This window comes from Mus pahari, chromosome 13 (genome assembly GCF_900095145.1).
Source record: "Mus pahari chromosome 13, PAHARI_EIJ_v1.1, whole genome shotgun sequence".
Lineage (NCBI taxonomy): Eukaryota > Metazoa > Chordata > Mammalia > Rodentia > Muridae > Mus > Mus pahari.
This window is the reverse complement of record NC_034602.1, coordinates 66,229,246-66,254,154: the sequence shown is the minus strand read 5'-3', so window position 1 is coordinate 66,254,154 and position 24,909 is coordinate 66,229,246. Positions and strand designations below refer to the sequence as shown.

The 24,909-nt window shown below is 45.3% G+C and overlaps 1 protein-coding gene across 1 annotated transcript in view; it reads left to right on the top strand.

Moving 5' to 3' along the window:
• Kdr (kinase insert domain receptor) overlaps positions 1 to 24,572 on the top strand; it is a 44,410-nt gene extending 19,838 nt beyond the window's left edge. Inside the window, exons 14-30 of the mRNA XM_021210580.2 lie at positions 769 to 915; positions 1,592 to 1,723; positions 4,412 to 4,518; positions 4,950 to 5,085; positions 5,431 to 5,535; positions 7,076 to 7,189; positions 7,691 to 7,779; positions 8,351 to 8,504; positions 10,374 to 10,471; positions 12,833 to 12,955; positions 13,095 to 13,206; positions 13,453 to 13,552; positions 13,927 to 14,032; positions 15,401 to 15,552; positions 20,388 to 20,487; positions 20,950 to 21,035; positions 22,776 to 24,572. Coding sequence (XP_021066239.1) covers positions 769 to 915; positions 1,592 to 1,723; positions 4,412 to 4,518; positions 4,950 to 5,085; positions 5,431 to 5,535; positions 7,076 to 7,189; positions 7,691 to 7,779; positions 8,351 to 8,504; positions 10,374 to 10,471; positions 12,833 to 12,955; positions 13,095 to 13,206; positions 13,453 to 13,552; positions 13,927 to 14,032; positions 15,401 to 15,552; positions 20,388 to 20,487; positions 20,950 to 21,035; positions 22,776 to 22,971 — 2,057 coding nt within the window. The 3' untranslated portion in view covers positions 22,972 to 24,572. The remainder of the gene's footprint in view (positions 1 to 768; positions 916 to 1,591; positions 1,724 to 4,411; positions 4,519 to 4,949; positions 5,086 to 5,430; positions 5,536 to 7,075; positions 7,190 to 7,690; positions 7,780 to 8,350; positions 8,505 to 10,373; positions 10,472 to 12,832; positions 12,956 to 13,094; positions 13,207 to 13,452; positions 13,553 to 13,926; positions 14,033 to 15,400; positions 15,553 to 20,387; positions 20,488 to 20,949; positions 21,036 to 22,775) is intronic.
• Positions 24,573 to 24,909: the final 337 nt, after the last annotated feature.

Sequence of the window (24,909 nt, the reverse complement as noted above, 5' to 3'; positions counted from 1 at the left end):
TGATGCTCATCAGTGTTTCTTCTGCAGTTGGGTGATTTTCAGGACAGTAAAGCTCATGCTTTGCTGCCCATGTAGGCAAATGGCCTTGGCTTTTCGTAGGATATTATTGTTTGGTTTGTGTTTTAGTGGAAACCACATGGGACTTTTAGGCCCATCAGATTCTATTATTGTCTCGACCATTTACTTAATTATAGGGACTTGGGTAAGGTGCTTAAACCCCTGGACTGCAATCACATTACATAAAAATAAGGCTAGTGGTCTGGCTCTCATTATATGTGACTGACAGTAAATATTAGAAATGATATAGTTATCCAAAGTTATGTAAGCCACTCATTATATAATCGTGCTGAAGTTTTGCCTTTCCTAAGAGAAAACATGAATTTTACTCTTAGTGGCTACAACTTTCCAGAGAAGAAGTTACTCTTAGCAAAAGCCTTGTGGGATTGGAGGGAAGTAAACCCTCTCACCTGAAAAAAAAAAAAAAACCAAAAAACAATCCCCAAAGATTCCCAGGTATTATGTGATTTGCAAGTGGGGTGGATAATGTGAATATTTAAAAGCTTCCATGCTTGTCTGAAGTGTCCTTTCTTATTTTGTTTGACTTCAACCAACGGGGTTGCTGTTGCCAAGTGCTGTGTAGTTTGAGCTCGCTTTATTAATGGACTCCTGCTTATGGGGTTTAGAACTGTTGAATAGTCGCAGGACATGAGAGCTGTTCTAAGAGTTGGAACTGTGGGCTCTACTACAGTTTTCTTTTTATGTGCACAGAGCGTATGACACCCATGATCACTGGAACTCTGGAGAATCAGACGACAACCATTGGCGAGACCATCGAAGTGACTTGCCCAGCATCTGGAAACCCTACCCCACACATCACATGGTTCAAAGACAACGAGACCCTGGTAGAAGATTCAGGTGAGTGGAACTTGTCTATTTCTCTGGCTGTAGAATTTTTTTCCCCCCAAGGATGCTAAGACTGACATCGCTTATTGGCTTGTTTCAAAGTAGACAGAAAGCAGTATTTAGGGGACTGGAAAAAGTGACTCAGTGAAATGCTTGCCACAGTAGCATGAGCACTGCGCATTCTGATCTCTAGAAGCCAGGTAGAAAGCTAGACTCAGCGTGCTTCTGGAATCTCAGTACTGAGGGGCGGGGGGTGGGGTGGGGGTGGGAAGGCAAATGCCTCCTTGGAGTTCATTTGCCAGTCTAGTTGCATCATCAAGCGAGAGAGAGAGAGAGAGAGAGAGAGAGAGAGAGAGAGAGAGAGAGAGAGAGAGAGAGCCTGTCTCCAAAGAATAAGGCAGAAAGCAATAAAGCAGACACCTCACGTTGGCCTCTGGCCTCTACACATGTGTATGCCCTCCCATGGAACACACAGATGTGGGTACAAGGGTGTGGCTCATTTCAGAGTCAGAAACAGCTTGTTTGGAGTCCTGTTGAGTTTACATGTAGCTCCCATGGGAGAGCAGTCAGTAGTCAACCCTCTTTAGGTCACGGTCAGAGGTAAAGGGCAACGACTCGCCTTTATTTTTAACGCCATGGACAAAACATCCCAATCAGAAATAAAGCAAGAATTCCCTTCTTCCTTTAGGCATTGTACTGAGAGATGGGAACCGGAACCTGACTATCCGCAGGGTGAGGAAGGAGGACGGAGGCCTCTACACCTGCCAGGCCTGCAATGTCCTTGGCTGTGCAAGAGCGGAGACACTCTTCATGATAGAAGGTCGGTGTGATGTCATGGGCTCTGAGATGACCTCTGGCAATTAGATCGCATCGGGCGTGGCCGCACATACTTTGAGTAGGATGCCTTGTGGGTGACTCATGGTAACATTCATGGTTGTTAGGTCTCATATCTAAGATGTTCATTTCAGTGTCACACAACTATACATAGCTTGAAGGCATTTTTGCACAATATTTTTCAGGGTACCTACATTTTTTTTGACTGGGATCTGTCACATGAAATAAGGAGTGGGTGGTCAGAAAGTTTCAGATCTTATTCATCTGTGAGGTCTGAGTTAGGGTTTCTCCATGTGTTCTTCATAAACGGTCTTCAGTGGCTATGCGTCCTTTTAACCAGAAAGGAAAATTAGCACGTGCTTCAGTCTGTACCATATTTTCTGTGCACATAGTTCTCACTGTGAGAAAATTGTTAACCGTGAATGACAAATGCCCTCCTGTTCCCAATTCTCACTTTGTTTGAATGGCTAACATACAGAAATGACATTTCAATATATACTGGGGGAAAAATAGATTTGGTGTTGGACATTGTTATTCAACTAGTGACAAGGGTCAAAGGTTCAGGATTTTCCCCAGAGCAGAGACAAGATTCACTCATAAACAATAGGTGATTAATAGGTGATTGCTTTTATGATATGGAAAATTGGGGGTTATAATTGAAATATGAAAGGAAACTTCTTTCCCTCTGGCTGTGTGTGTGTATGTGTGTGTGTGTGTGTGTGTGTGTGTGTGTGTGTGTGTGTGTGTGTGTATGATCAATATGAAAGCCAACATTTGTTTTTCAGTCAGTACTCTGTGACAGAGCATTTCTTCTTAAGGAGAACATTCCTGGGTCTTGTTTTTGTAATACACTAAGGGAACAATGTGACTCTGTTGTGTGAGTGAAGAAGTGGTGTGCAAGGAGGTGACTGAGGGTGGTTAAAGAGGTAGGTTTGACAGAATTCTAACATCTCCAAGTCTAGATATTGGCCCTTTCATCTGTCCAACTCACTGTGTCCAGTACTACATCTAGAGCCACTAGCATGCTCTCAAATCTCTAAGATGGTTAGGATTCTATAAACTGCAGCTGCAACTGAAGATACCAAAGTGCATGGTAGTTCTGTCACTACCAAAGGGGTTCATGGCTTGCTGCCAACCCCAGGGAAGATGCACCCACCAGTTCTCTCTGGTACTCTGCCTCCATCCACTAGCCATCTGCATTAGGTTATCATGCCTATGTGGCACAGTGGCATAGATACTATGGAGACTTACCTGGAGAGAGGAGAGGGGAGAGGGGAGAGGGGGAGAGGGGAGAGGGGAGAGGGGAAAGGGGAGAGAGAGAGAGAGAAATGAGAAAAGAGAGAGAGGAGAGGGTAGACATTGAATGCTTCTACAGAAGTTCAGCTCTCAGATGTTAATATGAGACTATTCACACAGAAACTGATTGAGACCATTGAATCTTTGACCTTTCGTCTGTCTCTTACATGAGTAGACTTTTAAGCCTTTACATACAGGTAGAACCATTACTTCTCTGGGAACATCAGAGAAACCGAATCCACTTACAGCTGCGCTCAGAACTCGCTCCCAAGTGGTAACTCTTATTTTGCCAACTAATTAATTGCTTGTCTTCTGGCTTCTGGCTTCAAGCCCCCCAGCTTGAGGCTCATTTCGACGGACGTTGCACAGTGTGAGTGGAGAGACTGAGACCTTAAGTGATAATTGTTGTCTCTTAATCACTTGGTGCTAGGCATTTGGTGCTTCGAGCCTTCTGCCTGTATCTCTCCGCTTGGAATGTGTTCTGAAGAGCAACCTACAGCCTTACTTGCTAGCCTTTCCCTTGCTCCCTCCACACATAAGGCCTTTATCTTGGCGCGCTCTGTCTCTGTCTGTCTCTCTGTGTGTCTCTCTGTCCCTGACTGACTGACTGACTATCTGTCTGTCTGTCTGCCTCTCTCTCTCTCTCTCTCTCTCTCTCTCTCTCTCTCTCTCTCTCTCTCTCTGTGTGTGTGTGTGTGTGTGTGTGTGTGTGTCCCGTACCTATTCTTCCCTTCCCTGTCTTCCTCTCTCTTCTCTTTCAGGCTTCTGCCACATAGGGACAGGATGGTCAGCTCAGTTAGGACAAATCCAGTACAACCCTTGAACAGCCCACGAGTTCCTGTACCTCACAGACAAGTAGCTTAATCTCTCAAATCTTATTTCTTCATCTGAAAACTAAAGTTTACTGAAAAAGTAAAGAAGGGCGATATATTTAAATTGACCAGCACGTAGTAGGTGTGTGGTCACAAGTAGCTGTTTGGGCAAAGAGCTTTAATTATCTCCTTTTGTAGTTCCCTAAACAATCAATTTTCCCATGCCACACAAGCAAAGATATTGGCTATCAGCACAAAACCAGACTCCAGTTCCCACAAAAAGAAGCCTGCTTTTTCCTTAGATTTTTCTCTTCAGACACATCCTGTATGTATCTCTTAAGACACAAAAACGCCTGTGGTTCATGGCTGGGTGTTTTCGTAAGCGGTGTGTTTCTGTTGTTCTTTAAAAGTGTGAACTCCATTCTGCTTAAGGAACTTCTGGTCCCTGGGAGTCTTGAAAGTGGGTGACATGAGGTCCCGCCTTTTCTCCCTTCATGTCGTCCTTTGTCACCTCCTACCATAGGCTGTGGATTTCCAGCTGTTGATCACTCAAACGTGTCTTCCAGGTGCCCAGGAAAAGACCAACTTGGAAGTCATCATTCTTGTCGGCACAGCTGTGATTGCCATGTTCTTCTGGCTCCTTCTTGTCATTGTCCTACGGACCGTTAAGCGGGTAACAACATAATTTCCCTCTCTTCCCTTGCGTCTTGGTTTTTGTGGTTAATGGAAACTGACTGGGCTTCTTTCAGCGGCTTCTTCCCATTGTTATCGGCTCAATGGGCACATTTTTACCTCAATACAATAACATTCTTGTCCATTTTCTTTGGGTGGACTGTGGGCATTAATTGATGGGAGCCACCAGAGGGGTGAAAGGTTTGGACTGTCCACTGTAATTAAGATTTAGAAACCTTATTCTGAACTCCTTTTGGAAATTGAAGTGGCACTCAAAACAGGGTTATAATAGGAGCGCTCTCAAACACCATGAGTTTTATTGGAAAATGAGATTATCATGAATGAGGCCCTTATTAAACAACAATATGTATACAAAACAACAACCAAACAAGAGGCTGTGTGTGTATGACGGGGAGGATTTATGCTTTCCAGGCCAATGAAGGGGAACTGAAGACAGGCTACTTGTCCATTGTCATGGATCCAGATGAATTGCCCTTGGACGAGCGCTGTGAACGCTTGCCTTATGATGCCAGCAAGTGGGAATTCCCCAGGGACCGACTGAAACTAGGTGAGTTGTCAACTGCTATTAACTTGATATAGGTTTTACCCGCTCCTCTAGCTCTCGGTGAAGACTGACAGGTCTAGTCTATTTAGATGATGTATTCTGATTTATAAATATTAATTTTATCTCTTGACTTTGGGTAGTCATCCATTTAGCTTTCTAGTAAATGCCTGTGCAGCCATCAAAAGCAGAGCATTTTGAAAAGCAAATGGAAAAACCAAAAACAAAGGAGGAAAGTGCCTTGTGGGTCTAACTGAGATGCACCATCCTCTTGACCAATTGGAATCTTCGTATGCCTTTTGGCAGTGTGACAATCAAAGTGTTTTGTAATACCACTGTCATTGGTTCTAGGAAAACCTCTCGGCCGCGGTGCCTTCGGCCAAGTGATTGAAGCAGATGCCTTTGGAATCGACAAGACAGCGACTTGCAAAACAGTGGCCGTCAAGATGTTGAAAGGTGAAAAGGAAAATCATTATGTTTCTCTTTCTGTTTTGTCCCTCGTTAAAGATGAGTCTTGTGTCAGTGGTTCTCAGCATAGGTAGGCTTTAAGCCCCTGGCTTATATTGCCTTTGCACAAATTGAAAACAGTTTTCTCCTTTGGAGCCTCATGACCTCAAAACAAGGGCTAACTTGCACAATTCTATTTAGTGATCCTGGTTACACAGAGGAGGGGCAATATCTGGTTCTAATAAATTGTTCCTCGGTGTATTATTATGTGAGATGATCATAAACACTTCAGGACTGAGGAGGGGAGTTTGCTGTCAGTGAAAATGGCAGGATGCAAAGCTAGAATGTTCTCTAGAGTTAGAATAGGGCAGCAGACTTCGTCCATGAAGACGCTTTGCAAGGTAAGAGTGGCTATGCAAACAGAAAGGCGTGTGGGTATCCCTTTAGAAATCAGCATCTTGTCCTAATGGAGCCACAGCCTGGCATTCCGACAAGGGGAGGCCATGTAGGTAAATCTTCTGCTCCATTTGTGACTGCTTCCATGGACCGAGAAGCCGCTGCTCTTGCCCTTTGCCAGTAGGTCTTGCGCCTTTCAAAGTTCTCTGCCTCCACTTATACTTTTCTATCTAGAGGCTAAGGATGTGTGTGTGTGTGTGTGTGTGTGAGAGAGAGAGAGAGAGAGAGAGAGAGAGAGAGAGAGAGAGAGAGAGAGATCATTAGGTCCCGAGGTGGGAACCATGTCTGTCTGTGAAAGGGAAGTGTAGCCATCCATACAGCATCAATGCAGTCTTAGCCCTGTTAGGCTGAAGTGTAGACAGCCTTGCTTGTGTGCTACTCTTTGTTATGTTATTTATCTGGTACAAAGCAACTGGAATATCAGTAAGAACCTGAACAAATTTACTATGTTCATTTGTGTGTGTGTGTGTGTGTGTGTGTGTGTGTGTGTGTGTGTGTGTGTGTNAGAGAGAGAGAGAGAGAGAGAGAGAGAGAGAGAGAGAGAGAGAGAGAGAGAGAGAGAGTATATATGGTGGTCAGAGGATAACTTGCAGGAATCTGTTTTCTCCTTCCACTGTGTAGGTCCCAGGGTTTGAAATCGGTTATTAGGCTTAGTGGGGGGGTGGGGGGTCTTTACCCGCCCACAACTCAGAGGTCCCTAGATCTGAGAATATTTAATATATGAGATTGTTTACCTATCAGGAGACACTGAAATGATCAGACCCTATACAGCCTATCAAATCCGAAATAGAAAAATCGAGTTTTGTATAGAAAGCAGCTCTGGATGTGAATCCATGGCAGATATGTTCCTGACTTTACAGGAAACGTCTCCTTAGAGTCCTTTAAACATCAGTCATTCGGGGTTTGCTTCAAGTAAAGCTTTGATCTCTAATTAGGAATCAACTTTCCAGTTGACTTTTCAAGGCACGCGTTTGCTCTCTTAGTTAGCTATAGCTGTGCTACACAGGGAGAGTGAGTTACACAGTTAAAGGCAGCCACCATCCGGTGGCAATGGGTACACTTACTAGTTTTCATCTGTATTCTGAATCTGTAGAAGGAGCAACACACAGTGAACACCGAGCCCTCATGTCTGAACTCAAGATCCTCATCCACATTGGTCATCATCTCAATGTGGTGAACCTCCTAGGCGCCTGCACCAAGCCGGGAGGTGAGTATCTGCTCTGGCTCCACTTGCCTGAGTGCGACTTAGAGCTCTCTGTTAGCATCTGAAGGAAGTGATGCTTTGCAGTCTCCCGAATGTGCTATATCTCACAGAAATGTGGTGGGCACTGTAATCAAATGATTCTACAGAGTCCTTTGAATTAAAGAATGGTCTCATCATGGGGCTATGGTTTGGCACTTGTATAGTAAGTGTTAGATTGAGAGTCGAAAGGAGACTCCCAAGCCATCCCCATTGTCTCCCTCCCCGCAGCCATCTCGGCTGATTGCTGCTGTTTTGATTACACGTATTGAATTGTCCTTTTGAAAAGAAATAGTTTCAATAGGAGGGAGTTGGTGTTGTGTGATTTCTACAGCCCTGTTCTAATGAAAGGTTATAGGTAGCCTTCTTCTAGTGCAGTTTTGGGCTTATCGGTATGCGGGGCACACCGTGAGAAATATTCGTGAAATACGTTTTTCCTTTCTCAACACACTCTGTCATTATTTGCAGGGCCTCTCATGGTGATTGTGGAATTCTGCAAGTTTGGAAACCTATCAACTTACTTACGGGGCAAGAGAAATGAATTCGTTCCCTATAAGGTAGGCTGTCTTCTACCTGAGCACTGGCCATGTTGTAAAGCAGAGAAAAACTCAAGAGTGGTATGTGTGTGTCTTTAGTTAAAGTTCTTCGCATAGTTCATTGGCTGTCTTAACTTCCTCTTTTATCTTCTAGGGATTGTGTGCTTCTAATATTTTATTTTGGGGACTTTAAATCTCTTGACCCTTTATGATAGGGTTAGACTTAATTAGGGTAAGGATGGGGCAGAGGGAATGCTGGCTTTGGATTACAGTGTGCTTCCTCAGGCCCCCAGCCATATTTGTCACTATGGAGGGTACATCCCTCTGTAAAGAGGGCACCAATGGCAGTGTGTGTGAATATTCCTGGACACGAATACTTACTACTGGATGCTGGAGAAGGAGCTTAGTGTTACAGAAGGAATACTGCTAAACCTTGCCTCCCTCCCTCCCTTCCCACCCAATTCAACTCCAAGACCATGGACTCCTAGAGCTGTCTTGCTTGTCTTTAATCATTTTAATTGTTTGTAACCCTGCAAAGCACTAGAGACCCATTTTTGTATTCGAGGAATTTGCACATTTCCTTCTTTTACAGAGCAAAGGGGCACGCTTCCGCCAGGGGAAGGACTACGTTGGAGAGCTCTCTGTGGATCTGAAACGGCGCTTGGACAGCATCACCAGCAGCCAGAGCTCCGCCAGCTCAGGCTTTGTTGAGGAGAAATCACTCAGTGATGTAGAGGAAGAAGAAGGTACCTGCTTTGCTGCCCATGCCTAACACGTGTTCTCGTAGGAAGCAACGAGGACAAGCTATTCAGAAACGGGAGGGGGGGGAGCTTCATGTTTGAAAGAAATCTGAGTCCCCAGGCAGTGTCCAGGCAAGCTTAACTAGAGCCTGAAATCCCTAAGTAGACAGTGAACTCCATTGGGAGGCAAATCGGGGTTATCCTGAGGAGCCTAGATAACTTGGTGGGCTAACCTGTCACTAGTAAACAAATCAATACTCTGGCCCGATACTGGATCTGAATGTATTGGCAGTAGAGGTTCAGTGCTATGTTCTGGAAGGGGGCTAGGGAGTTTTCTAGTGCTTGGCCAGTCTTGGTTTTCCTAAGTGGTTCAGACCTAGTAGATAGTGTACCTTAGCAGCACACAGAGGCCCCTTCAGTTCTTCTACCTGACCTTCACCAAGACAGCTTAGGACACATTATTTGTTTTCTCTACACTCCAGCTGGCTTCTTAACAATCTCCCTTCCAGCCCTGCTTTAGACTTGTCTCCCTTGGTTGTTGTGATCCCAAGGATGTTTTAGTGCTACTGATGGGTGGAGCTGGACCTCCGCATCACCTCCCATACTTCAGTCAGCTCTAGGACACACTCACTGTATCTCTTCTTGACTCAGAAGGAGCAGGCCCAACTGCATAGACAAAGTTGGGGATGCCTGGTACCTGATGCTCTTGGGAGCATGAGTTTAGACAAACCACACCCATTTCTGTTTCCCCTGCCATAAGTCGACTGATAAAAGTTAATCTAACATATTGTTAGAAGCTGTGTAGGCAGTTGGTGGCCAGGCCTTGGGCTAGAGGGGCATGGGAAAGTTGTGTAGGCCTTATGTCATGGGGTTTAACAATTAAGTGGCTCGGATACCCTTTTGCTCACAAATGGTAGCCAGTGAGCTGGAGACCCAAGGAATTGACAGGGGCTGAGGTAAAATGACTTGGAATTGTAGGCCTGAACTTTGCCTCCATTTCTGTATCTGGAAAATGAAAAGGCCTTCACTGTTCCTCCAGAGCCCTGTAGACCTCACCCAAAGAAGAGGTCTCATCCTTATTAATACTAATAAGGCTATTATGACAAATAAGTTTGTGTTTACTCTGGTCTTGTGTCCAGGAAGGAGACAGTAAGCCTTATCTCATCTGGCCTAAGTTAGGAGATCATTTCAAAATTTCCAGGAGCCCCTCAGTGTTTATTTGTATCAGTTGACTGTAATAAATACATAAACTTATGTAAATTCATCTTTCATGTCCGCTGTCACTTGCTCCTCTTCTTGGAGGAAAGCCCTCCCCGCAACACACACACATGGGCCAGATTTCATGTACTTACCACACGTCTTAAGTCTGAGAGCAAGAGAAATAAATCTCTTTCTGGTATTTTTAGTTTTCTGTTGTAGACTGTAGTTTGAACTTTGGTCTTTGTTCCAGGACAAAGCCTGGAGAGAAAAGATTTGATGACCCTGAATATTGTTGTTTTATTTTTAGAGTTCTTAATATGAGCTATTGTTTCCCCCCTCTGGGTTCATGGGAAAAGAACAGCAACAGCGTGAGATAGCAGACTTTAAAAAAATCGTTCTTCTTGCCCTGCTGTCTGCACCAACGACACCTCCACTCTGCCTTCTGGTTTAGTGGCTCCATTTGACTACAGTGGAGAAGACATTATTTTCCCCCAAGGATTCTGATGGAGGCGAATAATTTGGGGATCAGGGAATGGGCAGGTGCTCTGTTTCTGGTTCCTGAAACTGACCCTCGGGTCTTAAATAGATCACTGACTTAGAAGCAGAGCTGAGGACGGGTGGGAGCACTCATCTTGGTGGGAGCACTCATCTCTGTCCTCCTGCCTCTTCTCACAGCTTCTGAAGAACTGTACAAGGACTTCCTGACCTTGGAGCATCTCATCTGTTACAGCTTCCAAGTGGCTAAGGGCATGGAGTTCTTGGCATCAAGGAAGGTATGACAGGTCAGGGGAAGGAAGCCTTCTCTTCAGGTCACAGGCTTAGAAATCAGGCACCCCTTTGTTTGGTTTGGAAAATCATGCACCACTTTTAGGAGTCTTTTAAGCATCCCACTGAGGGAGGTTCTATTTCTGCTAATAAAAGGTGGCTAGTGGTTTCATGAAATAAATTAATATAATTAATATATATTGACCAATTACTCAGTGCTGGGTAGACTTCTAAGGGCCTCATGGTGAACCAACCAAGACAGCACTGCTTCTTCATGATTTTTACAGCACTAGTGGCTGATGAAACATCCAATACCCAAGTAACAAATAGGAAAGGCTAAATGGGAATAGATGTTGTGGGATTAAATAAATCAGGAAGGGCTTGCAGAATATCCGGAAGTGGTGTGTTTGTATGTGCATATGCTAACACGTGTGTACTTCAATGTTAAACAAGGTAGATGAGAAGACTTATTAAGGATATGACATTTGAGCAAGGACCTAGGAGAAGGGATGGGAGGAGTCTTGTAGATATCTTGGTGTGGTGGATCTATTTTTAATTTGTTTTACATTCGTCTCCATCCATCCAAAAGTTACTTGTTATTTGTGTAATTAGAAGGCAGGAAGGCCCCGCTTCAGATGAGGACGATTAAAACAGCTAAAATTAGAAAGTAGGCCAAACAAAGGCTGAGGTGGGACGTGACAAGTGACAAATATTGTTGTAAACACCAAGGAGGTGGGAGTCAGTTGGTGGAAGGTGGAGGGAAACTCAGTAGGAAAGGTTCACATTATAGCTCTCTGTTGATGAAATGTATTTGCTGCTGGTTCTTGAGAGAACAGAAGGCTTTAATATTTCTTTTGTTTACCTTATCACTGTAAGGTCCCTTACCCCTCTCCTCTCTGAAGCTTAGAGTTTCTCACATCTTCCAGAACCTTGGGATCTTAGATAGTTCTGCTGAATATTTCTTGCACGTTTATTTTCCAAGGAAAAGGGAGAGAACCAGGGTCCTACAGGATCTTCCCAAGGAGAAGGGCCTTGAGTCTCTTTCAAAGATTGTTATTTTTATAAAGGCCAAAGCTCATTCCTGAGCCAAGTAGTTCCTTTTGGCAACAGGAAGGGGGAATTGATACTGTGACTGGAGAGGATGGAGCCAGAGTCCTTTCTTTTCTCTGGGACCCACGGTGTGATCTTTTTGAATACTACGTGGTTGTCCAGCTGGAAAAAAGGAGCTCCTTGGTTGAAAGCAAGTAGGAGCGCTGTCTACCTTGGGGCCTCTCCAGTTTTCAACTCGCACTAGCCAATGCCATCCTGGATATTCTGGTGTGAGAGAGAGTGATGTACAGACCTGGGGTGCCGGATAAGGCAGAGGCAATGATTACCAGCTTCTGTGGTCACTCCTGTGTGGACCAGGGACCCTCATGTTTCCTTTCTTTTTTGTTTGTTTGTTTGTTTTTTTTCGAGACAGGGTTTCTCTGTATAGCCCTGGCTGTCCTGGAACTCACTCTGTAGACCAGGCTGGCCTCGAACTCAGAAATCCACCTGCCTCTGCCTCCCAAGTGCTGGTGCTGGGATTAAAGGCAAGCGCTACCACTGCCCAGCTTCATGTCGCCTTTCATTGTATCTAAAGCTCTTTGGGGGCTTGTGTCCCCTTTCTGATGGCGCTTGGGCTCTTGGCTGAGGGCTCTGACCATATAGAGACATAGCTGCTTAGTGGTTGAGAGTCAGATCAAGTTAGAGGACAGAAAGAAGAGACCACTGGAGGAACTGAGAATGCAGAGGTTTAGAACTGAGCTCTAGCACAACAGGATCTATTCCACTCGTGTTGGCTAGCCTTGCTTGGGTTCATCTTCACTGTGATATCTAACACTTTGGAAGCAGGATGAGTACCAGTGACTACTGCCTCCAGATCCAGTCCAGCTTCTATACCAAATGGAAGAGAAGGCTAAGAAAGCGCACCACACCAATGAGAACCCTTGCTCCTGACTTCTACACATCCATTCAAGACCGGTCTATCCTGGGATCTCCTCAGTCTAACCCAGTTTTAGCCAGATAGGGCACAAGCTAAAGGATGTGTGGATATGATCGGAGACACATATTTTAATATTGTGTCCATCGTCAGACCATAACTTTGCCATTTAACTCCAATGGCCAGGACTGTTTATGGAATAAGCAGATGTGTGTCTCAATGAAACACACAGACGCTTTTCCTGACATGTTGGTATAAAACGCAACCCTAGTCCTTGTTAATCACTCCGATGTGGGTCTTTTTTTTTTTTCTTTTCTTTTTTTTTTTTTGTTAAGCATGAGGTCACAACAGATGTAAAAGAGATTAGCTGTGTAGTGACTTACCACACGTACTGTTCTTTTCACAGTGTATCCACAGGGACCTGGCAGCACGAAACATTCTCCTATCGGAGAAGAATGTGGTTAAGATCTGTGACTTCGGCTTGGCCCGGGACATTTATAAAGACCCGGATTATGTCAGAAAAGGAGATGTAGGTATCTAAAGGCGAACTCTGTGGCTGTTCAGGTGTGGAATTCCAGCTTTGTGTGGATTTGTGTTTAGAGGTGAGGGGAGTGTTTTCTTTAGAAACCTGCCAACTTGGGATCTCATGCCTTGCTGTCTCCCCTCAGGCCCGACTCCCTTTGAAGTGGATGGCCCCGGAAACCATTTTCGACAGAGTATACACAATTCAGAGTGACGTGTGGTCTTTCGGTGTGTTGCTCTGGGAAATATTTTCCTTAGGTAAGCCACTTCTCTTTGACCCCCTCCTGGGTGGAGGCTCCAGAACAAGTATGATGATAGTAACCAATGAGCCTTGTGTATCATTTACTCTCAGTCTTTTACCTCCTGTCAAGTAGAATTTCTTAGAAGATTTCAGTGGTAAAATCAAGAAAGCTATGTTGATGATACATGTGTACAAGTATCTGGCTTTCGGGCTTTTTGTGAGGGATTCGAATCCCACAATGCTCTTTTCCTATTCTATGCTAGGTGCTTCCCCATACCCTGGGGTCAAGATTGATGAAGAATTTTGTAGGAGATTGAAAGAAGGAACTAGAATGCGGGCTCCTGACTACACTACTCCAGAAATGTAAGACTCTGGAAAACATCTTTCTTTTCTCACAAACTCTTCACATTAAGGAGGCAAGGAGGCCATCCATTGTGTGCGTCTATGCCTTGGCCTAGTTTGTTCAGCTTTGTCTTTGAAACCTCCCTTAGGTAGCTCAAGCACCATCGTGGCATTACTTGGTATCCTCTCCAGAGAGGCTTTATTAAAGGTTGATAGAGCTATGATAAAGAAGACCTCTCCATAGATGGTTGGACCTTTGAGTGCAGGCACCTGTGTCTCCCGTAGTTTTGCATCTCTCTGTAGCATCTCATCTCTTTGCTTCTCACTCACTTATCTTGACCATTCGCCCTCAGAAGGATAGCAAAGTTAATGAAACCGGTGTCTCACTTGTCCAGGTACCAGACCATGCTGGACTGCTGGCATGAGGACCCCAACCAGAGACCCTCGTTTTCAGAGTTGGTGGAACATTTGGGAAATCTCCTGCAAGCAAATGCGCAGCAGGTTTGTCACCCTCTTCTCGAGAAGCTTCTACAAAGAGGCCTCAGATCCAGGGTCTGTGATCTAACAGTCTATGGCCTGAACCGTCACACGGTATTATGTCATTCTCTTAACCACTGAAAATGGAGCCTTTCTCTTCCAGTTCTGAGCGATAATGCTTCCTAAAAAGCCTTAATTGCTCTTTAGACTGATGAGGTCCTAATTCATAGCTTGAGAATAGACAACTCTATTCTTCTCATAAGTTACAGGAGTCTGCTTTCTCCTGCTACCATGTGGGGCCAGGGGGGAGAACTCAAGTCACCAGGCTTGACTGAAGATGCTGATGACACACTGAGTCATCTTGCTGTCCCCACCTCCTGTGTTTTTCATGTTATCTCTTTATATGTTCTTCTAAAACTTAAAAAAAAAAATCTTCTGAGTATGATCGTGCATATCTGTAATCCTAGCATTCTGGGATTACATTGTAATCCCAAATTTACATACATAATCCTAAGTAACCACCAGTTTGAGGCCAATTTGGACAGCATAGCAAACAAACAAAGCAAACAAACCAAAATGCCAAATCTGGTTAACTTACATATTTTCAGAAATGAAAGGAATTTCATATAATTTTTAGTAAATTCTGCAGGCAAAGCCAAAACAAACCAAACATAAAAATTATGCAAAACCATGACCTTGGCCCCTCTTGGTGAAATGTCACACTCTGGTGAGAGCTCCACAACAGAGCTCTGCCCTCTAAAAAGTTAGTTGTCTCTGCTAGGTGCCCTGTGATATAGTGAGGGCCAATGGATTCCTTTGTCCTTCTGAACAAGAGTGGATCACATCCATTTCCATGAACAAACCTTCCAGTCATTTACCTGTGTCAGACAGGAGAGCTTGTTTTTCTTCTTTCTCTTGAGAAATACCATTGGCCTGTAGTACCCTTCCCCAGAATTCCTATAATCCTTTTCTTTGTTGCTTTCATCTTCACTGCTTTCTGATTCTTCATTGCCCTGGAATGTGGAGGCTCCACTGGAGGCCCTGCGCTTTGAAGGCCAGGCTCCTGTGGAGGTCTTTGTGGGGAACTTATTCCTGGGCTTTGTGTTCTCACATGGAATCCACAGCCATTGCCTGCTTTGTCTTCATGGCAACCATGGCCTCTTGTCCCTTTACTAATCCTGTTTTTCCTTAGTCCCTTTATTAACCTTCTTCCACACATCCCTTTCAAGTGCTCTTTTGTTTCTGTCAAGCCACTTCCAAGACAGTCTTGAAGTCTTGTGTGCAGATATGAAAGCGGCGCACACAGCCAAAGACCCTCCCCCTTTGTTTTTCATGAAAAGGCCCTTGAAGGACAGCAGCCATAACAATAGCATGCTGTGTTTATTGTTTCAGGATGGCAAAGACTATATTGTTCTTCCAATGTCAGAGACACTGAGCATGGAAGAGGATTCTGGGCTCTCCCTGCCTACCTCACCTGTTTCCTGTATGGAGGAAGAGGAAGTGTGTGACCCCAAATTCCATTATGACAACACAGCAGGAATCAGGTACTGGAGATGGCCAGCATCCCCTCCAGGGCAGGGGGTGGGGGAGCTTCAAGGCCAGCTCGGGAGGTGGAGGAGGAGGAAGATATTTGGTTAGGCAGTTCCATACTACTTCTGGCTAACTGGAGTTCTGACATTCAGAAGGCTGTGCTTGCTAAAGGTCTGGAGAGCCGAGCCACCTCCCATCTGTGGCCCATGTTGCTGGCACAGCTCTGCCTTTAAGAATTCTAAGCCTTGTGGGAGCAAATAACTAAAATGCCACAGTTCGTTAATCTCTGGGAAGAAAGAGAGAGGGAGAGAGAGCCATGTTCCTGAGACATCTGTATTAAAATGGTCCCCATGTACACTTTTATTAAGGTGAATTAAATGGCTTAGGAGAGGCTCAGGAAGAAAGGATTCTGTACAAATATGAAGCCCGCAGAAGGCTCTGTGGTATAGCTCCAGCAATGCCATAGGCTGTGTCCTGCATGGGGCCGGCAACTACAGCGCAGAAGTCTCTCCCCAGTCTGAGTTGCAGCATTGTGTGTACCTAATGGGATGCTTGACTTTATTGAAAACAAATGCTGCACAGTCCTGTCCCAGTCTGTGGACCAGGCAGCTCTCGAGGCTCTCGGTTAATACCTGCCCATGAGGCACATGGCAATGGGGTTTCCCACAATGCAATCTTAGCATTGCCTTTCCCAAGCTGGAGACAAGTTGGCATTGTCCCTTCCCTTTGGGCATTGTCCTGCTGCTGCTAGAACCCCTGTCAGCATGGGAAAGACTTGTCTTCCTCAGTGTCCCCAAGCTAGGGGGGGGATGGGCAGCTGTCTCCCGTGGGAGGCATTGGCCCAGGTGCTGCCTGCAGGAGGTGAGAAAGACCTAGGGATGTTTTGGCCTGAGGAATCCTGCACTGCAGAGACAGACAGACAGACAGAGAGACAGACAGACTTAAATGTCAACCAGCAAGCTACCATCCCTTTATAATGAGAGCAGTCAATGTTTTTTTGAAGAAATTTTCTGTATATTCTCAGGGTTTGGTTTCTTTTTAGTTTTGTTTTGACTTGATTTTGTTTTTGTTGTTGTTTTGCCTATATGAGAGCTTAGGCAAGGTAGAAACTATCTTCTAGGTTGGAGACTGACATGACTCTTAACCACCTGGGGCAGTGCAAAATAGTGTGATTAAAGGTGTAGACAAGAGAATTTGGTAAAACCAGATATGAGGCCTGGGTCTGCCTTTTAGCAGCTGTGTCGCAAGTCCCAAATCATCTATCACTCCTCAACCCAACCCCTGCTACACACACACACACACACACACACACACACACACACACACAGGGCTGTTTGTGAATCGCTGCTTGGAGGATTTGCATACTATAATGTATTTCTAAGTGCCTGGCACTTGAAGGCACTTCATAAAGGACAGCTCTCAAGCTGCTTCCCATCCTGCTGAGGTGAATCCATGTCCTCTAGTCTCTTACTTAGCTGTGTCTTCCCTCCTTCCAAGGAGAGGTTCTCAGAGGGAAGAGTCTGAAGTCATGAAGTGAAACTCCCATGTATGCAGTTTCCTGGTTCAGGATTGCCTGCCTTGCTCTGACATGCTACGTTGCCGTCTCCTTAACCAGAGAGCCGTGTGACGGCGGCACACTGTCCTCCTCCACCTGTCCTGTGACCTAGCAGAGCTCAGACCACTTGGCTTGCTGGCTTCTTAGAAGGCACTAAGCAGATGATGAAGTCAAGTTGGGGTAATAGGAGTGCCAGTGTGAGCTGGGTCTAAAAAGAGACTGCTAACATTTATCCCTAGAAGTGTGGACAGACGTGACACCGTGCTTTAAGCCCAGCCAAGCTTGGCTCACATTTTCTGCCTGTGAGTTTTGAAGGAAATTTCCCAGACTAGGTCCTCTTTTAGCTCTCCGTAAACTGAAAAATAAAACAGACATTGGAAGCGTTTGTTCGCATGGCCTCTCAAGTCCCCTATGCTTCTTCTTAGGGAAACAAAGCCTTCCATTACCTTATAGTGGTCTGAATTAAAGACAGTACGGAATAGAGGGGCGAGCACGCTGCACACAGAGGTGCGGGGCTCTCATGTGGCTTAGCTTCTCTGGGGAAAATCCACCAAGGCTAAGACACCTCTGAGGGCACATTCTATCTGTTTTCACGCTTCCAGCCAAGTAGAAAAGCTGAGTCTCGAGTCTCGCTTTGATTCCCCCCACCCCCTATACGTTTCAAGTCTGCTGAATTATAAATAGAGTTGGACAGGGACATCACCGTGGGAGACAGCCTCTTGATTTGTGGCCCCTTTAGACTATTTTTAAAATAGTTGTTCAACAGTTATGTCGAGAAGAGGCTGAGGAGTGGGGGGCAGGGAGGGCCACTTACGTCTAGACTTAACTTTGTCTCCAACTCCCCCTGTGGATCATCCCTGGCCCCGAGTGTGCTTCTCTTTAGAAAGTCTGTATTTACTGGGCTTGTCTCTCTCAGAGGGCGGTGTGTGGACCATCTGTGGTTGCTCTGTCATTTCCTCTGGGAGTTTCACCTTCCATTCCAAGCAGTTTATCAGAGATGTCTTTGCAGTTCTCTCCCAGAGCCCAGGCTTTGGGACACAGTATTTTCCTCATTTTGATTAATTGCTCGTGGTAATTGAATATCTATGATGGACTAATGCCTGGGAGAGCCTGCTGGCTATCTGGATCTCTCCTGACTTGGCCATCATGCTTGACTCCTTGAAATGGGAGTCTTCTTTCTTCACCTTTCATCTACTCCACACTCGGGACTGACTCCACCCACCGACTCACCCCAGGGTCAGTGCCAGAGTGGGAATCAGAACAATGCTGTGAATGTAGTAGGTGCTTAATCAAGATCTGAGCGACGAGTCTTTGCCTCTCTTCTTTCTTTTCCACCCTGATACTCCAAGAGAGTCGGTGTGGAATGGGATGAGGAAAAACAGCCCCCTGGGGGCTTTAGAACCTGCAAACTTAAGTGTGAATTCTGGTTCTGCCCTTCTCTCACCGAGTATGGGCTTCTCCATCTCTCAGTGGGAAATATGAGATCTATCTGGGAGACTGTGGGGAGCAGATGCAAGGAGAAATGTCAGAAAAATACTTGGTCATTTGTGAAGGACCAATTCCCTTCTTAAATCATTGGGCAGAGAATTTAAGGATCTGGGTCTTCTAAGGTAGCTATGTGATACCCACACCTCCTGACCCTGCCTGGTTGTCACCTCAGATACCTATGGAATTCAGGCACTGCTCCAAACCCGTTCTTTAATCAGATTCCATGCTAGATGAGTGTGAAGTCTCCTAGCAGGCTTCCCTGCCTCTGGTCTTCTCTTCTCTTCACAGCCAACTGTCTGGAAAGCGTATCTGACCATGCCAATCTCGTGCCTCAAACTTTTTCAGTGGCCCTCACAACTATAGCCTAAGACTCGACTTGTATGCTTTTGGACAAGTAGGTTTTGGAGAGGTTACTGTGAGGTGCTGTGAGGCAGTGTCTGAAGAGCATTCAGCTCGATGTCTGAGTTGGTGATAGGTTCCCAAAGGTCTTCCTGGACGAGTGAGTAGGCATGATACTAACCAGCTTTGACAGTCACTGCTTTTAAAGACCAGACTTATCAGGAAGCAGGCTTTGCTTGTTCCCTGCGTCGCTTGGCCTGTCTTCTTTCCTGTGGAGTCTCCCGAGTTGGGGTATCACCGAGAACCTCATTCTCTCCTCTGTGTGTGGAGGAAACGACCTCTTAGGGAAGGGAAGAGATGCTCAGGTTCCATTCTTCAACTCTGACCCAGCATTTATGCGCTGTGCCAGCAGGCTGCTTGTCATGGGACAAGAGTGAAGAATATGTTTATTGTCTGCATGGACGTTTCCTGTAAAGGGGGCTTCTCTTATCTCCCCTTGGACTGCAGGAGGCTTTGATAGGATCTCTGGACTCTCCCAATGTCAAGTGGTAGGGAAGACACACGCCCCAGGGAGCGCTAATGTGCTGTCTGATAAGTCTCATTCTGTGAAGGTCTTCTGGAATTCAAAAGAAGGAGGCAAATGCTGGTTGATGGAGTTTTGCACTTCCTAAGAACAGCAAACTCGACATTTACCGTGCGGGTTCACCTTGTCAGCGTCCTTGCATGCTGCAGAAGAACAGCTCTTGCCTACAGGCATTTAAAATGGAGCCGCAGAGCCTTGACTCTACTCCTCTAGTCGGGGGTTTGACTCAAAGCTGTGCAAAGTGTCTTGAGACTCTGAAACCACTGTCCTTTTCTGAAATAAGCAACCCCGTGGGTTAAAAGCGTGCCTGGGTAAGACCCAGCCCACCTCCCTCTGTGCCTTAGATCTGTAGTTCATGGAGAAGAAAGAAGCCGACTTGAGATCACTGCCCAGCATAGCATCTAGCACCTAGGGATGTCAAAGGTGTTTCCCCTGCCCATGATGCCCTGTGAATATTGTGTAGAACACCTCACTTTGGAGATGGCTATAGAAAGGAAAGCATGCTGCAGTATATCAAGAGATCACTGGAGGAATCCATGCAGTCAGGGCCCATCAGAAGGCAAAACTGCTGTTGAGTCAGCTGCCCTTGTCTTTTTAGTTCAGCACTGAGCCCCAGAAGCACGATTGCAAGGCACAGGGCCTCCTTTACCCTTCTCAGTTATATTATACTTTTAAATGGACTGTCACAGGAAATTAAGCCTTCCGTGTGTGCTAGCAGAAAAAAAAAATATTCTTTTTGAATTTTGTTTTTCTTCTACCAAAGGATGTTTTGAAGGTGGCTATTCAACTTGTGGTTGAAAGATAATGAACTTAGGTATCACTTGAGGCATCCACAGCCAAATATACCACCACCCAAATACAAATAAATATTTGTTCTCTTGTAGTCGTTATCTCCAGAACAGTAAACGAAAGAGCCGGCCAGTGAGTGTAAAAACATTTGAAGATATCCCATTGGAGGAACCCGAAGTAAAAGTGATCCCAGATGTAAGTACATCTTTCATAAATAGTCGTAAAGATAATACTTGGGGTGAAATAATAGCTAGATAAATATTAGCCTAAGCACTTGAGTTTTGGAACCTTAATAAGGCTGTCCTTGAGCATATGTGCTGTGGGGGGAAAATCGATCTTTAGTTTTGTCATATGAAAGGCACCTGGATCAAGGTTTGAGATAGTCTAACTGTGTGTCCAACTTCACTCGAGTGCAAATGTTGTCGCTGTGCAGAGAGAAGGAGACCCCAGCACCCTGACCTTTCTGCTCTCCTTAGCCCAAGTCTACTTCCTCAAAGCATTTGCTTCCTTTGTGGCTTGCACCGTCCCTGGCTGCCATACCCTTTCCCTCTTTGGCGCGACATTGAGTCCTATTGTCAGCTAGATGGATTGAGAAACGAGTTTAAAGTAGCTGGTCATGTGCACACTCACTGTGTCATTTCACTGTCTCCTAAAAAGGACAGCCAGACAGACAGTGGGATGGTCCTTGCATCAGAAGAGCTGAAAACTCTGGAAGACAGGAACAAACTATCTCCGTCGTTTGGGTAAGACTCATCTAACTAAGAAAGAAAATTCCAATAGGAATTTTTGGACGGATCTAATAAAGACATTCGGTGTAGATGCGTTTCTCTTCGGGTGCCTTTGGAGGTTGATGACATTAATATTCCAAATTAGCAATTTGATAAAGAAGTAAAAATCAACCAAACCATGAAATTGGTGAGTCTGAAAAAAAAAAAAAAAAAAAAACTGAAGCGAGTTAGAGTATTTGGCCAATTTCTAATGACTACATTTGTGAAGGCTATGGGACTTCTGAGCAGATTGATACGGGCCAGCGAGTGACCAGTGGTTTCTATGGCCCTGACCAAACAGCAAAGATGTCAACAGGTTCCAAGATCCTGAACAGTGAAGACTTTGCAGATTCTGATGGATTGTCAAACCTGTTCTTAAATCGATTTATCTGTAATTAAGGAAGATGATATGTAAATAGATGCATATTCACATATTTATTATATTTAAATATGAGTCTTTGAATCACTGACTTTTCAGTTGGGGTAAAACTATTAAATTTACTCTTGAGTCATTCTTCCTTATGGCTCAACACACACACACACACACACACACACACACACACACACACACACACACATAGGCTTTGAATAAATGTACCTGATTTAAACATAAAAAAATCATTATGAAAACCTACATTTATAAGAATAATAGGATAAGAGTGTTATTTGTTTGCCAGCAGACTCATTCTAGGTAGGGAAACCAAAGATTTGACCTACACATCACAGAGCTGCTGTATGAGATGGGGTTCCCCGTGGACTTTTGAGTGATGTCTATACAACCACAACAGCAGCCACAGTGGGTTTTGTTGTTTTCTTTAAGGCCCAGCAAGAAGGCATGGGCACCAACCACATGCTTCTTTCATTGACTCAAACAATACGATTCAGAGCTACTAGGTGGCCAGGGTCATGCCACTGTTTGAGACACAAACTGGTTTTGGTCTGGGAAGTGAAGAGTGGGACCGGGAGGGGAAACGTACTTGTGGTTCTTTGAGCTTACATTAAACCATATCTGAACACAGAGTAAACAAACTCTGTCTGTGGCTTTTATTATGAATAATAAGCATAAGACCCCTTCAAGGGCAAAGCCCGAGTTTTTAGGTCCATACAGCTCATGTTTGTTAGCTTTGACATGATTACTATGTCATTGGAAACATTCTCCAGTTGCTGCTGAGTGACTGAACCCACAATTTGTTCAAAGAATGTGGTTTGGATGAGTAAAAAGCAGTTTTTGACATGTCTGACCTGACTGTACACTAGCTTTTCCCCGCCCCCCCCCTCTACAAATTTATTAACATCTTTCATAAACCATGGAGCTCCCTAGGTGACCAAACAGGAAAACCACAAATGAACTTTTAGACCATCCCGATATCGTTTACTATCATGAAAGAGACCCTGTGGCTCCTGTCACTGTAGACAAACTTGTCAATCGTCAAGGCTGTAAAACTCTTCCATTGGCTGGGGGCTCTGCATACCTCAGCAGAATGGCCTTTTATCTTGTCGTGAGCTTGAAAGACTTGGACCCGAATAAGAGGACTTACCTGTAGCTCATGCTAGTGCCTGAGAGTAGACCTTGTCTGAGGCTGATGAGGGAATGAGAGAGAGGGGCTGGTGTCTCCGGAAGGGATTCCACCCCCTTGAGCTGGGGCTTTGGTGAGTGTGAAAAGCAAATGGGCTGTCTTCCCTTCTCAATTCATTCGATTTCTGTTTCTTCCACAGTGGGATGATGCCCAGTAAAAGCAGGGAGTCTGTGGCCTCGGAAGGCTCCAACCAGACCAGTGGCTACCAGTCTGGGTATCACTCAGATGACACAGACACCACGGTGTACTCCAGCGACGAGGCAGGACTTTTAAAGATGGTGGATGCTGCAGTGCATGCTGACTCGGGGACCACACTGCTCTCACCTCCTGTTTAAAAGGAAGTGGTCCTGTCCCGGCCCTGTCCCCCCCGACTCCTGGAAATCGCGAGAGGTGCTGCTTAGATTTTCAAGTGTTGTTCTTTCCATCACCCGGAAGTAGCCACATTTGATTTTCATTTTGGAGGAGGGACCTCAGACTGCAAGGAGCTTGTCCTCAGGGCATTTCCAGAGAAGATGCCCATGACCCAAGAATGTGTTGACTCTACTCTCTTTTCCATTCATTTAAAAGTCCTATATAACGTGCCCTGCTGTGGCCTTACTACCAGTTAAAACAAAAGACGTTCAAACAGGTGGCTCTGTCCTCCAAGAAGTGGCCATACCCAGGCAACGGACACCTCTGTGAAACTGGATGGAATGGGCAATGTTAGTGCTGTGTGTTGAGGATGGGTGAGATGTCCCAGGGCCAAGTCGGTCTACCTTGGAGGCTTTGTAGAGGATGTGGGCTGTGAGCCAAGTGTTAAGTGTGGGATGTGGACTGGGAGGAAGGAAGGCGCAAGCTCGCTCGGAGAGCGGTTGGAGCCTGCAGATGCATTGTGTTGGCTCTGGTGGAGGTGGGCTTGTGGCCTGTCAGGAAACACGAAGGCGGCCGGCGGGGTTTGGTTTGGGAAGGTTAGCGTGCTCTTCACAGTTGGGCTACAGGCGAGTTCCCTGTGGCGTTTCCTACTCCTAATGAGAGTTCCTTCCGGACTCTTACGTGTCTCCTGGCCTGGCCCCAGGAAGGAAATGATGCAGCTTTGCCCCTCGCCTCTCAGGCTGTGCCTTAATTCAGAACACCAAAAGAGAGGGACTTCGGCAGAGGCTCCTGTCGGGCTGAAGAACTGTGAGAACAGAACAGAAACTCAGGGTTTCTGCTGGGTGGATACCCACGTGGCTGCCCTGGTGGCAGTGTCAAGTGGTGGCGGGTTAAGGCTCAGACGGGTGTTCTTCCTCTATCTCCACTCCTGTCTCGTTCCCCCCCCCCCCAAAGTCCTCAGTATTTTAGCTTTGTGGCCTCCTGATGGCAGAAAAATCTTAATTTGTTGGTTCGCTCTCCAGATAATCACTAGCCAGATTTCGAAATTATTTTATAGCAAAGGTTAGGATAACATCTACTGTATCCTTTAAATTTTTTAACCTATAAAACTGTGTCTACTGGTTTCTGTCCGTGTGCTTATGTTTTTTTTCAAAAAAAGAAACTGTACTTTTCATTTGGTACCATAGTGTGAAGAGCTGGGAACAATGGCTGTTAAACATGCTATGGCACATATATTTATAGTCTGTTATGTAGAACAAATGTAATATATTAAACTTTATATTATATATAATGAACTTTATACTCCCCACCTTTTGTATCAGTATTATGTAGCACGACAGAGATTACAATACTTTCGGCAGCCGGTGTTGTTTTGTTCAAAACTTTGAGAAACTCGAAGGAATCCTTTCATGGGGTTTTGTGCAGCTATACCCTACCGTCTCTCTCATCTCAAACGGAGGAGGAGGAGGAGTCAGGTATAATGTGAGTGTGTTCTACGTGTCCTTGTTCTCTGTTCTTAGGAGGAATAATTCCATCAAATGTTTATATGCTTTTTAAACCAATAAACGTATTCTGAGTAAAGAGACCCAAAGTTATCATCTTATCACAACATTTCCCTGCCTCGTCTTCATAACAATCATAATTTACACAGAAACACGTCCTTGTCACATCCCGAGCCCATGGGATGTGTAGTTCTGTGGCCTCCCAGTGAACCTCAGAACTCGGGTGTGAGATTCCGGAGCAAGCGGCCGGAGCTGGAAGCCAGGAGCAGATGCAGGAACACTTCACTGTCTAGCTAAGGTCAGAGTGTAGGATTCATTATCGACATTTTGAGGGACTGCTTTTGCATGAATACAAAGAGCAAAGCAAAGCCCCGCTGCTAGCATGGGTCCCCACCTCTAGCAAGGCCGAACATGGTTTTC